Here is a 13,252-nt window from a genome sequence, read left to right as displayed (position 1 = left end):
CTTGATTCGAATCCAGGTCGAAACTACCAGTGTTCAGCGATTTAATTCCTCTACCGTGGGAGGGCCTAATTGCTGAAGGGAACTGGCTTGTATTCATGTTACACACGGTGAAAACAAACAATGCAACCAGCTGAGTCGTCTGGCATCGAACCCAAACCAGTTCGAACTTCCAGTATTCAGTAGTTTTAACCACTCGGCCACTGGTGGCGTGTGGTAGGAGCCACAGATAATGTACTGAGTAGCAAAAATCCCTAATAGTGGCCCTGGTTACTAGTAGGACTGTAAGTATATTGGTAATCATCCAATCTACAGCAAGGAAATTTCGGAGCTTAATTGTAAAGTCAAATGCGACACTCCGATAAACGTGGTATATGTAGAGATGGAAAAATTTATTATTTAAAATACTTGTATTTATTAGTAAACATTTTATAACATTTATTCTTAATTTAGCGTTTAAGAATTCTAAGAGAGTTATCTGAGTATTTTTTCCTCCTTTGGTAATCCAATAAAATTGAGTAAATTTATGTTCTGTAATATCTTTGCGTGTTATATACATAGTTTTTTTTTTTTCTTTCAAAGTTAGACAAGTTTACACAAACAATGTAGGTCGAAAAGGGAGCTGGTCTGCGCCCGGTGAGTCTGTCGGCAGCGTCGCAAAGCGTAATTTGACTAACGAAAAGATCATACTTTGGATCTGGTGATCTGGATAGTCACTTGTGTTGAAAAATAAATTTATTTCAACAACATAGGCCAAAAATTTAGTTGATCTGCGCCCGTGAGTCCGTCGGCAGCATCGTAAAGCGTAATTTGACTAACAAAAAGATCATTCTTTTGTATTTGGTGGGATTGCCGTGGTATTAATCACAAATAGTATATGGAAAAAGGTAAAACCCTTGACAGTAAAGGATACAACGAGATGCTAGTGCATGTTGACGCTGCTATCAAGGAAAAGAGTCGAATTGAGTTCTGGCGCAGAAAGGTAACGTTCCATCAAGATAATACCATACGTGTCTGCATTCACCGGCTGGCCTCTGTACGGACTCGAAAGGGATCTTTCACCACATCCACCATATAACCCCGACGTCGCACGTTCGGACTTTCAGCTACATCTTGCTGGTCCTATCTGCACAAGACGTCCGAAATGAGGTTGACCTGTGTTTGGACTCGGGCCACCAAGTTTCCGTGCCGAAGGTTTTGAAAAACTACCAAAAAACTGGCAGAAAAGCATAGATTTTTGGTAGTGATTACTATCCGCACTAAAGGTACTGACTGCTTTTTTTTTCATAACTTTATGAAGAACGTTCGTGCTTAAAATTTTCATTACAACCATTAAATTCTGTAATTTATGAATTCCTTCCCACTTCTCATATATTTATCAACTGTTCTTTATGAACCTGATATTCCTACAATTATCAGCTGTACTTTATAAATCTGATATGTAGAAACGCAATTTGATTTTATGCATTTCAGTATCAAGTGAAATCTTTAAACTAATCGTTCATTATAACACTTTATGTTGTTTTCATTCAAAGCTGAACTCAGATAATGTGCCGAGGTTGAACTACCAGTAATAGGCGACTTTAGCGCTCGCCCGCTAGAATTTAGAGAGGAACTGAGTGCTAGAATTGGGTTAGGCTCTTTGAATATAGCAAAGCCACGAGGTGGCAGATAGCAGATGCTTTCGTGGAGGAAGTTTCTGAAGGCTTAGTTTAGTTTATAGCAAAGCTCCCCATACACGTTACACACGGGGAAGATTATGAAAACGCCCATGTAGCCAGCCCGTTCGCCTTGATTCGAACCCAGGTCGGAACTACCAGTGTTCAGCGATTTAACCGCTCGGCCGCGGGTGAGCCTAATTGCTGAAGGAAACTGGGTCGTATTCATGTTGCACAACAGGAAAACAAACGATGCAGCCAACCAGGTCGAACTTCCAGTAATCAATATTCTTAACCACTCAGCCACTGGCGGCGCGTGGCAAAAGTAAGAGCCACAGATATTGTAGTGAGCAGCAAAAACCTCTAATACTGGTTCTGGTTACTAGTAGAATTATATATTGGTAATAATCCAATCTACAGCAATGAAATTTCGGAGCATAATTGTGAAGTTAAATACGACACTCTGATAAACGTGATAAAGATGAAAAATTTTTTAAAAAAGGAAACTTACTATGCAAATACATGTATTCATTAGTAAACATTTTATAAAATTTATTCTTAATTTAGCGTTTATGAATTCTCAGAGAATTATCTCATCGAATTATTTTTTTCTCCTCTGGTAATCCAATATAATTGAGTAAATTTATGTGCTGTTAATATCTTTGCCTGTTATGTACATAGTTTTTTTTTTTTTCCGTTCAAAGTTAGATAAAACTGAACGTACGTTACACTGAAATTACTTTGTCTAGAAAGTAAGCGCTTGAGTAGAAACAGATGTTGGGTTTTATTTTTAGAAGACATGAGATCACTTTCTGTAAAGTAATGTTATAAAATTTTGAATTTGAAATAATCGTACTTCGTTTTTAGTAGCGCAGAATGATAAAGATTTAATGAGAATATAGCAAAGCATCTTTTTAGAGACGCTGTTATAATTTTGCTATTTTATTTTTTTATGGTAGGTCAAGGAAAAAGGCAGGCTGCTAAATACGGTAACAGCACATTACTCTGTTTCATATATAGCGAATCCGCTCTGAAATGAGGCACGAAGCGGTAAAGTAGCTGAACACCAGTATTTCGGTCCGAGTTTCGAATCCCGCGAAGGGACTGGTTGCGCTTTCGTGGTTTTACCCTGTGTAACGTGTCTAGGAGCCAATTTCCCTTAGAAAGTCTTCCACGAAGGCATCCTTTCCCTTAGGCAGATAGATCGTACCGGTGTTTCAACAGTACTGGTTATTTTTAAAAATGATCATCCTAGGAAGGTGATTGCCAAAAAGTATTCACTTCGCATATTTATACGTTATGCATGAATATACTCTTTTTAGTCAATCTAATATATATAAATTACTAATGCTGTAAAAAAAATTCAATTTTCAATATTCTGTTTCCTATTTGTTCCTGTTCAATGAAACAGATTCATACACAGCAAATCCAAATGCATCGCTACAGGAAGATGATAAACCAGCACAGTACGTAATTACAGTTACATCCGGAAAAGAGTAGATATACATATAAATACATAATGAATATATACGGTATACAACGATATACAATATATATATATATATATTATCGTTTTTTAGGATGTATCTATAATATGTATCATTTTACTTTATTAAAATATAATATTCAATTTTGTAAGTTAGGAATTTCTTCTCCCTTATCATGTATTATCAGCTTGTACTTTATAAACCTGATACCCCTTCAATTATCAGCTGTATTTTATAAACCTGAAACATAGAAACGCAATTTGATTTTATGCATTTCAGTATCAAGTGAAACATTAAAACTGTTCATTATAACACTTTATGTATTCATTCAAAGCGGATCTCAGATAATGTGCCGCAAATTATTTCCACACTAAGTTTTTTGTGCAAATAATACGTCCTGCTAGTGTTTTTGTAATAAAATGCATGTTATTAATTGATTTCGAATTTTCGTTGCATCTTGATATTGCTGCCAAAAGATATTCAATCAACAATAGTATCTTTTACTACGTTTATGTGTGTGGATACATAGACCATTTCTCCGTGTACTAGAAAAATTTGATAATGATTTATCCACTTTTGAAGTAAAAAAATAATAGTTAGGAGTGTTATACGATTTTATAATACAATTAAAAAATATATATAAAGCTCTGGAAAGTGCTAACACATATTTATGGAATATTATGGATGGTAATTTATGAAATATTATGGATGGATGAGTAAATGGAATATTATGTGCGTGCTATATATGTATACACATATCATCAAGTATAAAATCATTTATATATAATTTTTATGTCGCGATGAAATTTGTTTTCTTCCGCAAAATAACGGCAAATTATGAAACATCACGCAACATTGAAAAGCGTGATGAACAAATTTTGCGAAAAGAAATAGCGACTGCTGCATGTATCTCACAGATATCTTTCATTCAACACAAAGGTGGAAAAGTTCTATTCCTGTTCAAAACATACCCTGCAGTCTGAGTCACAGACGGAAGAAATGACAGCAGGTCTTTTGTTCAACTGAGGGGATGTGTTTTATGGCTTACTCACTTTCCCGCCAAACGAGTACAGAGGAAGGAAGCGTCGTTGCCATAGTAACCAGGCTGTAGGTAGTCTTACAGATTTGAGTCTTTATCGCTCAACGTTCGTAGCGCCATCTGTTATTAAAAATCGACATGAGAAAGGGGTATTAAACGCTCTTAAATAAACCAATTTCAAAATATCCGTGCTCTCATGCTCTGAGTTTAAAAAGAATTCTACATATATATATATATAAATTTTTATATTAATCCTCTTAAAAAAGTTGTTTCAAGAAGATAATTTTTCTCTAGCGTTACAGGTTGTATAAAAAAACATGATCTTTAATATGATTTAGATTGTTTCAACCGATATAAGAATCGGGTCACTCGGTGGTACAGAATAAACCCTGCTGGACTGTTTTATTTCTTTGTCATTGAGCAAAAAAATTTTAATTAAAATATTTATCCTTTGGCCTTCTCTTTAAACTTTATTTATAGTTAAAATGCCTAGAAAATGAAAAGCTGTCTTCAGCTGAAACACAATTGATGTAATAGATATTTTAAAAAATTGACAAGAATGCAAAATTTATGGAAGTCTAGCAATCAAAAAATTTTAATTTTCTTGTGTGAGCACTGAAAATAACTGTAGAAGGAAAGACGAAAATTAAGGAGAAAAGTAAGCAAATATTTGTAGGGAAATTTGGCTGTCAGACATACCAAGATTTCAAAAAGTTGGACGCTTTTGAAGATACTTTTAGTATACTTAAAACAATTTAGGTTTTTAAAGAGAAAACACTTGGACGTGTACACCAGCAAATACCATCCATTGAGCTTGTGTTAACAGAAAAGACAAAAATGACATCTTTGCTGATTAAAGTGAAGAGCGACTAGTTTTAGACTATATGGTAAAATTTCCTAAAATAGTAACTAAGATTAAAAATATAGTATAAAGAAAACCATTTGAAAAAATAAATAAATAAACCCTTTCATTTAAACTACGCAGTTAGAATGAGTAAATAGAAAATTTTAAAACAGTTATTCGAAAGAAACCATGGAACTTAAACAATTAAAATGAAATTCGAAAAAGAAGAAAAAATTACTTAAAACAATAACAATTATAATTAAAAACATAATATAAAGACGATTATCTGAAAAAAGGAATGATTGAAATTTTGTTCCCTTTCACGCACGATGTAGAAAGGGAAAGGAAAATAGGTTGCCATATATTAAGAAGTTCGCTAAGTGAGCAAACTGGGGGAGATTGGGGGGGGGCCAACATTGCACCAAATTTTACAAAATTTAGTTACCTAGGCATAATTTAAGCCGTAGAATTGAAAAATGTAAAAAAAAAAAAAAAAGTGCTATACATCCTAAGTCGCGTTTTCGAGACATGAAGAATGCAATTTGAATTTTGTCAATTGGCCTAGTAGAACGGGAGACACAAAACTGTCCCTTTTTTTTGTGCAGTGCACATACATACAAACATGAACTTACAACCATACATTTCTGAATCTGGCCCCAATAACAGAAGAGTACCAATGATATATAGGAAATAATAAAGATATTATTTAAAGTATACTTGAGGATAAATTCTAACAAGTGATTTAATGCAAGAGTCTTGAACAATATACAGAACTTTTGAATAATGCAAAGAGCTTGATGACCAAACAAAGCTTATATATGCCCTTAACACTTTGCGGGCTGCACATTTATCGAAGCACCGTTACGCTGCCGCCGGTTCACGCAAGTCCTACTGCTCTCCAATGGTGATATTTACGCAATTTTTCATTGGTATATAAAAGAAAGCACTAAAATAACTGTTACAGTAATTTTATTCCATTTTATTCCAATTATATTCTTAATTAGTACTAAAATGTTTTATTTTAAAAATTTAACTCCTAGGATCCATAGTTCTTTTTAGTATGATAATTTTGAAAACATTTTCCAACATGCACAGAAACGTTGCAGGAAGAACACATGTATGCAGTGGTACTTCTTTTCTTGGTGGCAGTGCAGACTTTACAGGCCCTTCGCAGGTTTTGAATTCTCCCATTACCACTAATACATGTTATTCTATGTTTTCTCATGTCCATAGTAAGTCTGCCTGGTGGATCAAACCTCGGCGATCTTTTATCACATTGAGCAGCCGATCTTGATTGTTGTTCCTCTTCATTCCCATTAATCCATGCTAGTGCAAGGTTTAGTAAAAATTGTTTGAATCTAATAGGATTTTCAGAATTTTTTATGTATATCTGGAATGCATTGAGTAATTCACAGTTTATAAGATATAAAACCGTTTTTTTGTCCATTTTTTTGTTTTGCGAAGTATGGAATAACACAATAGGTATTGATCGGGGTGATCAACACCTTTCATAAATTTATTATACTCTTGTATGCAAATTGGTTTAATGTACTTCTTTTTGGTTCTTTTACTTACACACTTGACCATGTCTGCTGAATGTATCGTAGAAATCATCATTATCAATTTTTTGGCCGAATTCCATTTTTGTACCATAATTTTCCCTTTTCTACGAAATTTCATTGACTTATTTTTCAATGTAGTGACATGTTTCTGGCACTCCTCTGTTGACTCTAATTGTGCCACAGATGTTTGTTTTATGTTTTAGTAACTCCTCTGCAATCTTTACACTACTGTAATAGTTGTCCATATATACATCGTGCCATAAATTTAAATATGGCGATAGCACGGACAATATTGTCGCAATTAGCGATTTTCCTTGTGCGCAATATATTTCTAAATTGCATATATAACCAGATGTCGCCTCACACACAATACGGACTAAAATTCCATATTTTATAATTTTCGCAGGATTATATATACGAAAAGATAGTCTGCCCCTCCATGGAATGATACCTTCATCTAGCGATAATTCTTTCTCGGGTTTATAACTGTTTTGAAACTTCTCTACCAGGTACGAGTAAACTGGTTTTATTTTATCAAGCCTTTCTTGGCAATGCTCATTATTACTGAAGTGCCAATACTTCCATAACTGCTGAAATCCGTTCCTTGGCATAATATTCCCAAAAACAGATGTATGTAATCCAGGGTGAGTAGACCAATAATTGTCTTGTTCTGGTTTTCTTACTATTCCCATAAGGATAACAAGCCCCAAAGGTTTTTTCATTTCTACAACATTTGTATCAATCCAAGCTTTATTCTTTGTTGATGCATTGTTGTTATCATTATTCTGCTGATTATGATATAAGTTTGTTTGTGTGGCAAACAAATTAAATAAATCATCCCCAATGAACAATTCCACAGTTGATAATATATCCGGCATGTATGGTACCTGTAACCCAAACCGTTCCAGGCAAGCATTAGGTTTAAAATCAACTTCTGACCAATCATTTGCCACAGAACTCTCTTCATCACTTTCAGATTCACTAATTATTGGTCTTCCTTTATTTTTACAATTATATCGCTCCCACTGTCTGAATCACTTTCACTATCAATTATCCTCTTCTGATAGCAGATCAGCATATATTTTCTCATCGAAGAGCATTTTGAAGGACATCTTTAAATCTAACGTAAGTTTCCGATATTTGAAGGCAGCGAAAGACAGTCTCAAACTAACAAAACAAACGTCCACGAAAAAAGATTTCGATAATAGACAGTCTGGTGAATTGGGAGAGGAAAACAGTTGAAACCAATGTTTCCTGATCGTCAAATGTTTTGCTACAGTATGTCTATCTATACAAACGTCGATGTGAAGCATCGTCGTTGGTGAAAATAAGTCACGCGTACGTGACAGCGGCTGATAACTGTCGGCGAGCAAAAGTCACGCCAGCGTGACAGCGGCCCACAAAGTGTTAATCTCCCTTTCTTTTCTTTAAAAGCAGAACTATTATATGTACAAATTTAAGATAAAATATTTCCATGTAGATTTTTACTAATTCATAATCAAGATGTAAGAATCTTAAATCCCCCCACACCAAATAAGATTACACTGATATTTATTCTTATAGGAAGGCTTAACTATAGAAGAAATTATAATTTTTCTCAGTAATCAGTTCATTTTCGATGCGAGTACTCCAGAAATACAAATAAAATTGATTTAATGATTTATTAATTCTACTAACATTTGTATTAAATAAAAATATTTTGGCCTGACACCGTCTACCTGTCCAATTTTGCAGTTATTGTCATTTTCAACATTGTTTGGAGATTGCAAACCATAATCAAATCTATCCATGGCAAAGGAAATTCCAGGTTCCTTAATTGTTTTTGGCAAATTCAATTCCAATGTGTCCACAATTCATTCATCATTTACAAACTTGGCCATTGTATTTTACTCCCAGGCATCCACTCTTTGTGAAATCGGAATTCTCTCTTTATCAGGTTTATTAACTGACATATCAAAAGAATCATAGCCACATCCATTTATGCTTTCTGGAATTTTTTCTCCTCTTCTTCACTAAGATGGTTTAAATCTTATATCTAAAGTTTTAAATCTAACATTTCCTTGGACAGGGTTCGTACACATTTCTGCACACAGAAATTCAGTACTTTTAAGGACCATTAATGAAAAAAAGTAAGGAAAAATGGAAGCTGAATAAATTCAGTTAAAGATATTATCTATGCCTGAAATTCACTTTTATAATGCCATCCTAAGAATAAAATAGATCTGCAAGTAGGATGCATTATTATTAAACATAATTATAAAACAAAACTGAACATAAAATCAAATTTATCAAGTAGCATTGAATATTTTACACTTACAATAGTTGGACATATTTGAAAGAAGATTAGTGACATTTTATTTATGTTTTACTAACAGTTAGCTTCATACTGATTTTTTTCTTTTGTCTCAGTTTGTCACATACTTCTTCAGCCTAGAGGTTTAGTAAATAGGTAGATTTTATGACTAACGGCATAGGTTAAAATGAGAAATAAAATTATAATCAGCTGATTTGTAACAGCAGCCTGGCTGTTGCCACCACGGCTGCTTCCCTAGAGACCTGCTGATCAGATCAAACCTGAAAGCCTGATGTACGTATGCTTTGCAAGGTTAGTAATGCTCTGTCTGCCTGATGCAGATAGTGCCGTAGCTTCGTGTAGAGCTTCTGGGGTTGTAATCCAGTTAATACAATTTAAGGTACCAATAAGCCACTAAAGCACCAGAGGTGACAAGTTGTTTTGTATTATTTTAAGTCTCACTAGATGCAAAGAATAAATTTTAGATAATTTTTTCATTCTTGTGCTGTGTCTTATAATCATGGTAAGGATTAATGAAAGGCAATAAATCACTTTGATATGCGGAGATCATTTTAAGGCTGAGAAGGTATTACAAATAATTAAGCTAGGTAGTTAGATGCTTTTAGTTATTATAAATTTACATGGCCACTATAATTTTAAAATGTTTGTTAAAAAAGCACCATTAAAATAACAATCTAATAACATTTCACAGTTTAAAATGCAAGTAATTTATGACTTTGATTCTTAAACAATATTAGGACCATTACACAACAAAATACTTATGCATCTTCTTAATTTGAAGCCTTCCCAGACATTTTAGCTGATTTATAACAATTTCCTTCTCTCTAAGCACATTTTCTAACAATCAGAAATTGGTTTCAATATGAAAAACAATGTTCCCACTAGTTTCTGCGTACTTTATCTCCTAACTTGTCAATCTTTCGACAATGTACCTATGAGGTTTCGCATGAGCTGGTGAAAGTTAAATAGTCCAAAACCTCTGACAGACATGAAGCAAATTACCGCTATGTTTGAAAGTAACTATGAAGTCAGACAAAGGTTTAAATAAACCTCTTATTTTTTTTAAAAAAATTAGTACATAAAGACACATTCTTATGCTAACAAAATAAACTACCTATCGTGGTGATGTAGTTAAACAGAAACCATCAAATTCAGATTAAATGTAGACTAGTGGTCAATTTAATTTTAAGCTAAGCTAGCTCATTAACTCTTTCATCATAACAAATTCAAACGCAACGATAACGCAAAGATAAATAATTGCAAATTATCAGAGCTGGCAGGAACTAATGCAGCGTGCACGCCAAAACCAGAAACACACTCTGTTTTACAATCCAAAAACCTCAGTTTAGAAATTATCTGATTTTGCATTCTGGCGAGGAAAAGGGACGTTATAATAAAGACAAATTATTAACAACTGGCTAATTTATATAATAATAACTGTACATATCTTTGAAAAATAATCTTCTTTCTCTTTATATGTTCAATTTCTTTCTTCAATACATTTCCTCTTCATTTTAGAATTTTTGGATTTAATTTATAAGGTATTTCTCCCGCCTTATTAGCGTGCCTTCGTGGTGAAGTGGTCTGCAGGCTGGGCGCGTTTTCCAGAGGTCTGTGGTTCGATTCCCAGCGAAGGTGTTGCTCATTTTTCACATTTTTCATGCTTCCAAAAATCCTAATTTCTATACAAATTAAAGATTTCTGCTGTGCTAAAAACTAAATGAAGAGGAAAAAATGCTAATTTTATTTCTTTAGTAATACGAACATTCAGAATAAATATGAAATGATACATGGTAAGGCCAAGTTATCGAGCCAACGTGGCCGAAATTTTAGAATTTAGTGACCCACTGAGGAAAAATATCTAGAAGCACAACTTTTAGAATTTAGGATAGGCACAGAGTGCAAAATATAAGAAGGCACTAGGTAGCAGAGCTTAGTATACATAGAGATTGCATCAGGCAGGAAAATGCCTTGAGCCAGCCCTGTGTATGATGAGTTGAGACATATAAGACAAATCTTTTAAATTGTCAGTTTTCAATTTCTAAATTAATAGAAAAATTCAATTCTGTAAATGCCTGTCCATGTGATAAGATTACAAGCATTTCTGATATTTTCCACTCATTTGTCTATGAAAAGAAGAGCAAACAGAGGAAAGAAGAACATGTTAAAAAAAGACTTCTAGTATCAGAAGTAAAACATTCAAATATTACGTTTCCATTGTTCTTCCAAAAACTCTCTAACAAGTAAGAAATTTACCACAAACTTTCTGTAAAATACACCCATCACGTGTTAATACCACGAAGACCATTTTGTCACATTTTCCTCGAATATACTAGAATCTTGGGTCTATAAATCTTGCTTTCATATCCTTCTAAACTTTCCAAGCAGCAATGCCTAAACTCCTAAAGAAAAATTACCTCTACCAATCCTGTAACAGCAAAATGGCAGAAATATTTTGAGGGGACGGAGAGGAAAAATGTGTAAAATCATTTTATATATAAAAATAATGCATACTCTGAGATAGCTGCATGGGGAAAAACTCTAACCATGAAAAAATTAAAAAGATTTCAATTAATTATATAGCTATTTTGCTTTTGCTAAGAATTATTTCGTAAATTGCACTTTGTTACCTTGTTTATTTTTCAGATTCACAATATTGCATAATTCACCAAGATGGAAAGAAATATCACTTTATAATATTGCAGCGAAGAATTAAAATGTTTCATTTTAATGTTATTTCTTGAATATAATTTCAATATGTTATAATTTTTTTAATGATTTCAATGTTAAAAAAAAAATTGTCAAAAAATTCCCAGATTTCCGAAATTTTTTTTTTTTTATAGAAACTGATCTTAAAATCGCCAAAATGTTAATACGTCGCCAAATTTAGAACTGTTTAATAAAAGAATTTACATCACCAAAAGCCAAACGTTTTTTAAGAGCTATTTATTAGAAAACAATGAAATAAATTCAAAATGCTTATGTTTCACTTTTTGCCCAGAATCTCGAGTATCCCAACGTTTGTATTAGAAATAGGAACAAATTATAACTCATTAACCCATTTAAAAAGATAACCATATTTATCAGTGAATCGCCAAAAATATTCCTCCAAAATGCTAATTCACACTTAAAATGGCAGCCGTAAAGACAGGCAGAAATTTCAGATGATTAAAATTAAGGACCTTCTGCTGATTTTGGCAGAAATTAAGGACTTTTAAGGACCAAAATTCGATTCCAAAAAACCTAAGGACTGTACGAACCCTGTTTGATCTTTCTGGTCTAATCTTATATTTTCCTAAAAATATAAGCATATCAATCTCATCTAAATGAAATTGAAATCGTAAATGGTAGCAAAAAGCACATATGGAAATAGCCATAATATTTAATGAAAAATATAAAATGATTTTACTTTAAAAAATACAAATCACAAAAAATTAACTATTTTACTGCATATATTTCCTTTCAGAAATTTATACCAAATTTTAAATTATAAATGCAATGATATTCTTACTTGATTTCTAAAAATTAAATAATACTTTATGGAATCAGCCTTCAAAACAGGAAACTCATCAACTATTTAAAAAAAATAATTAAGATTTCATTATTAAATAAGCAAATATATTTAGTATTTATACACAATTAAATATACATGATTGCCATTTTTATTAATCTACATATTTATTTAAACCTATTTTATATTTCAACAGACACATTTAATTCAAGATTACTATAAAAATTTTTCAATTTAAAGGTAGTAGAAATTGAGTTGAGAAGGGTTGTTGTTTGAATCTGTATATTAGTACTTCAAAATGCTCTAACTTTAAAACTACTTGTCAGAATGACTTAAATTAAATTTTAGAATGACTTTTAGAATGACTTAGATTAAATGATTAAATTTTTTTAATTAAATTCAATTTATTCTTATGAAACAATGTGTCAGAATGACTTGATATTTTACTAGAACAATTGAGAGGCAATGGAATTTTGTTTGGTGAAGGAACTGTTGGTATGTAAATTACTAAGACATAACATGCGCACTGCAGACATGGCTCATTTAAAAATGCAGGGCACTAAAGACACATAACATTTTGTCTGAGTGCTTCATAGTGACTCTGATGAAGAAGGATCATACTCTTCTCGTGAAGCTTTCCTGTCAGAATGGTGACTGTGCGTTAACAGCTACCAGGAAGTTCTGGACATTAAAAGGCATAAAATCTGGCCCAATGACAACACATGGCCTGTGGGAAAAGATAGATAAATTAAATCCTGCTGACATGGAAACATGTGAATCATTTACACTACAATTTCCTGCCCGGACTGAAGTGGAAAATGAATGGCCTTGGAAAATTCT

The 13,252-nt window shown here is 32.9% G+C and overlaps 1 protein-coding gene across 1 annotated transcript in view; it reads right to left on the bottom strand.

Moving 5' to 3' along the window:
- Positions 1-13,252, bottom strand: part of Cse1 (chromosome segregation 1) — a 133,905-nt gene that overhangs the window by 65,832 nt on the left and 54,821 nt on the right. Inside the window, exon 15 of the mRNA XM_085808301.1 lies at positions 12,413-12,474. Coding sequence (XP_085664427.1) covers positions 12,413-12,474 — 62 coding nt within the window. The remainder of the gene's footprint in view (positions 1-12,412; positions 12,475-13,252) is intronic.

This window comes from Stegodyphus dumicola, chromosome 1 (genome assembly GCF_044657685.1).
Source record: "Stegodyphus dumicola isolate Sdum_Otavi_A_Nest chromosome 1, ASM4465768v1".
Lineage (NCBI taxonomy): Eukaryota > Metazoa > Arthropoda > Arachnida > Araneae > Eresidae > Stegodyphus > Stegodyphus dumicola.
Note: the sequence above shows the minus strand (reverse complement) of the source record. Positions and strands in the feature narration are given on the sequence as shown.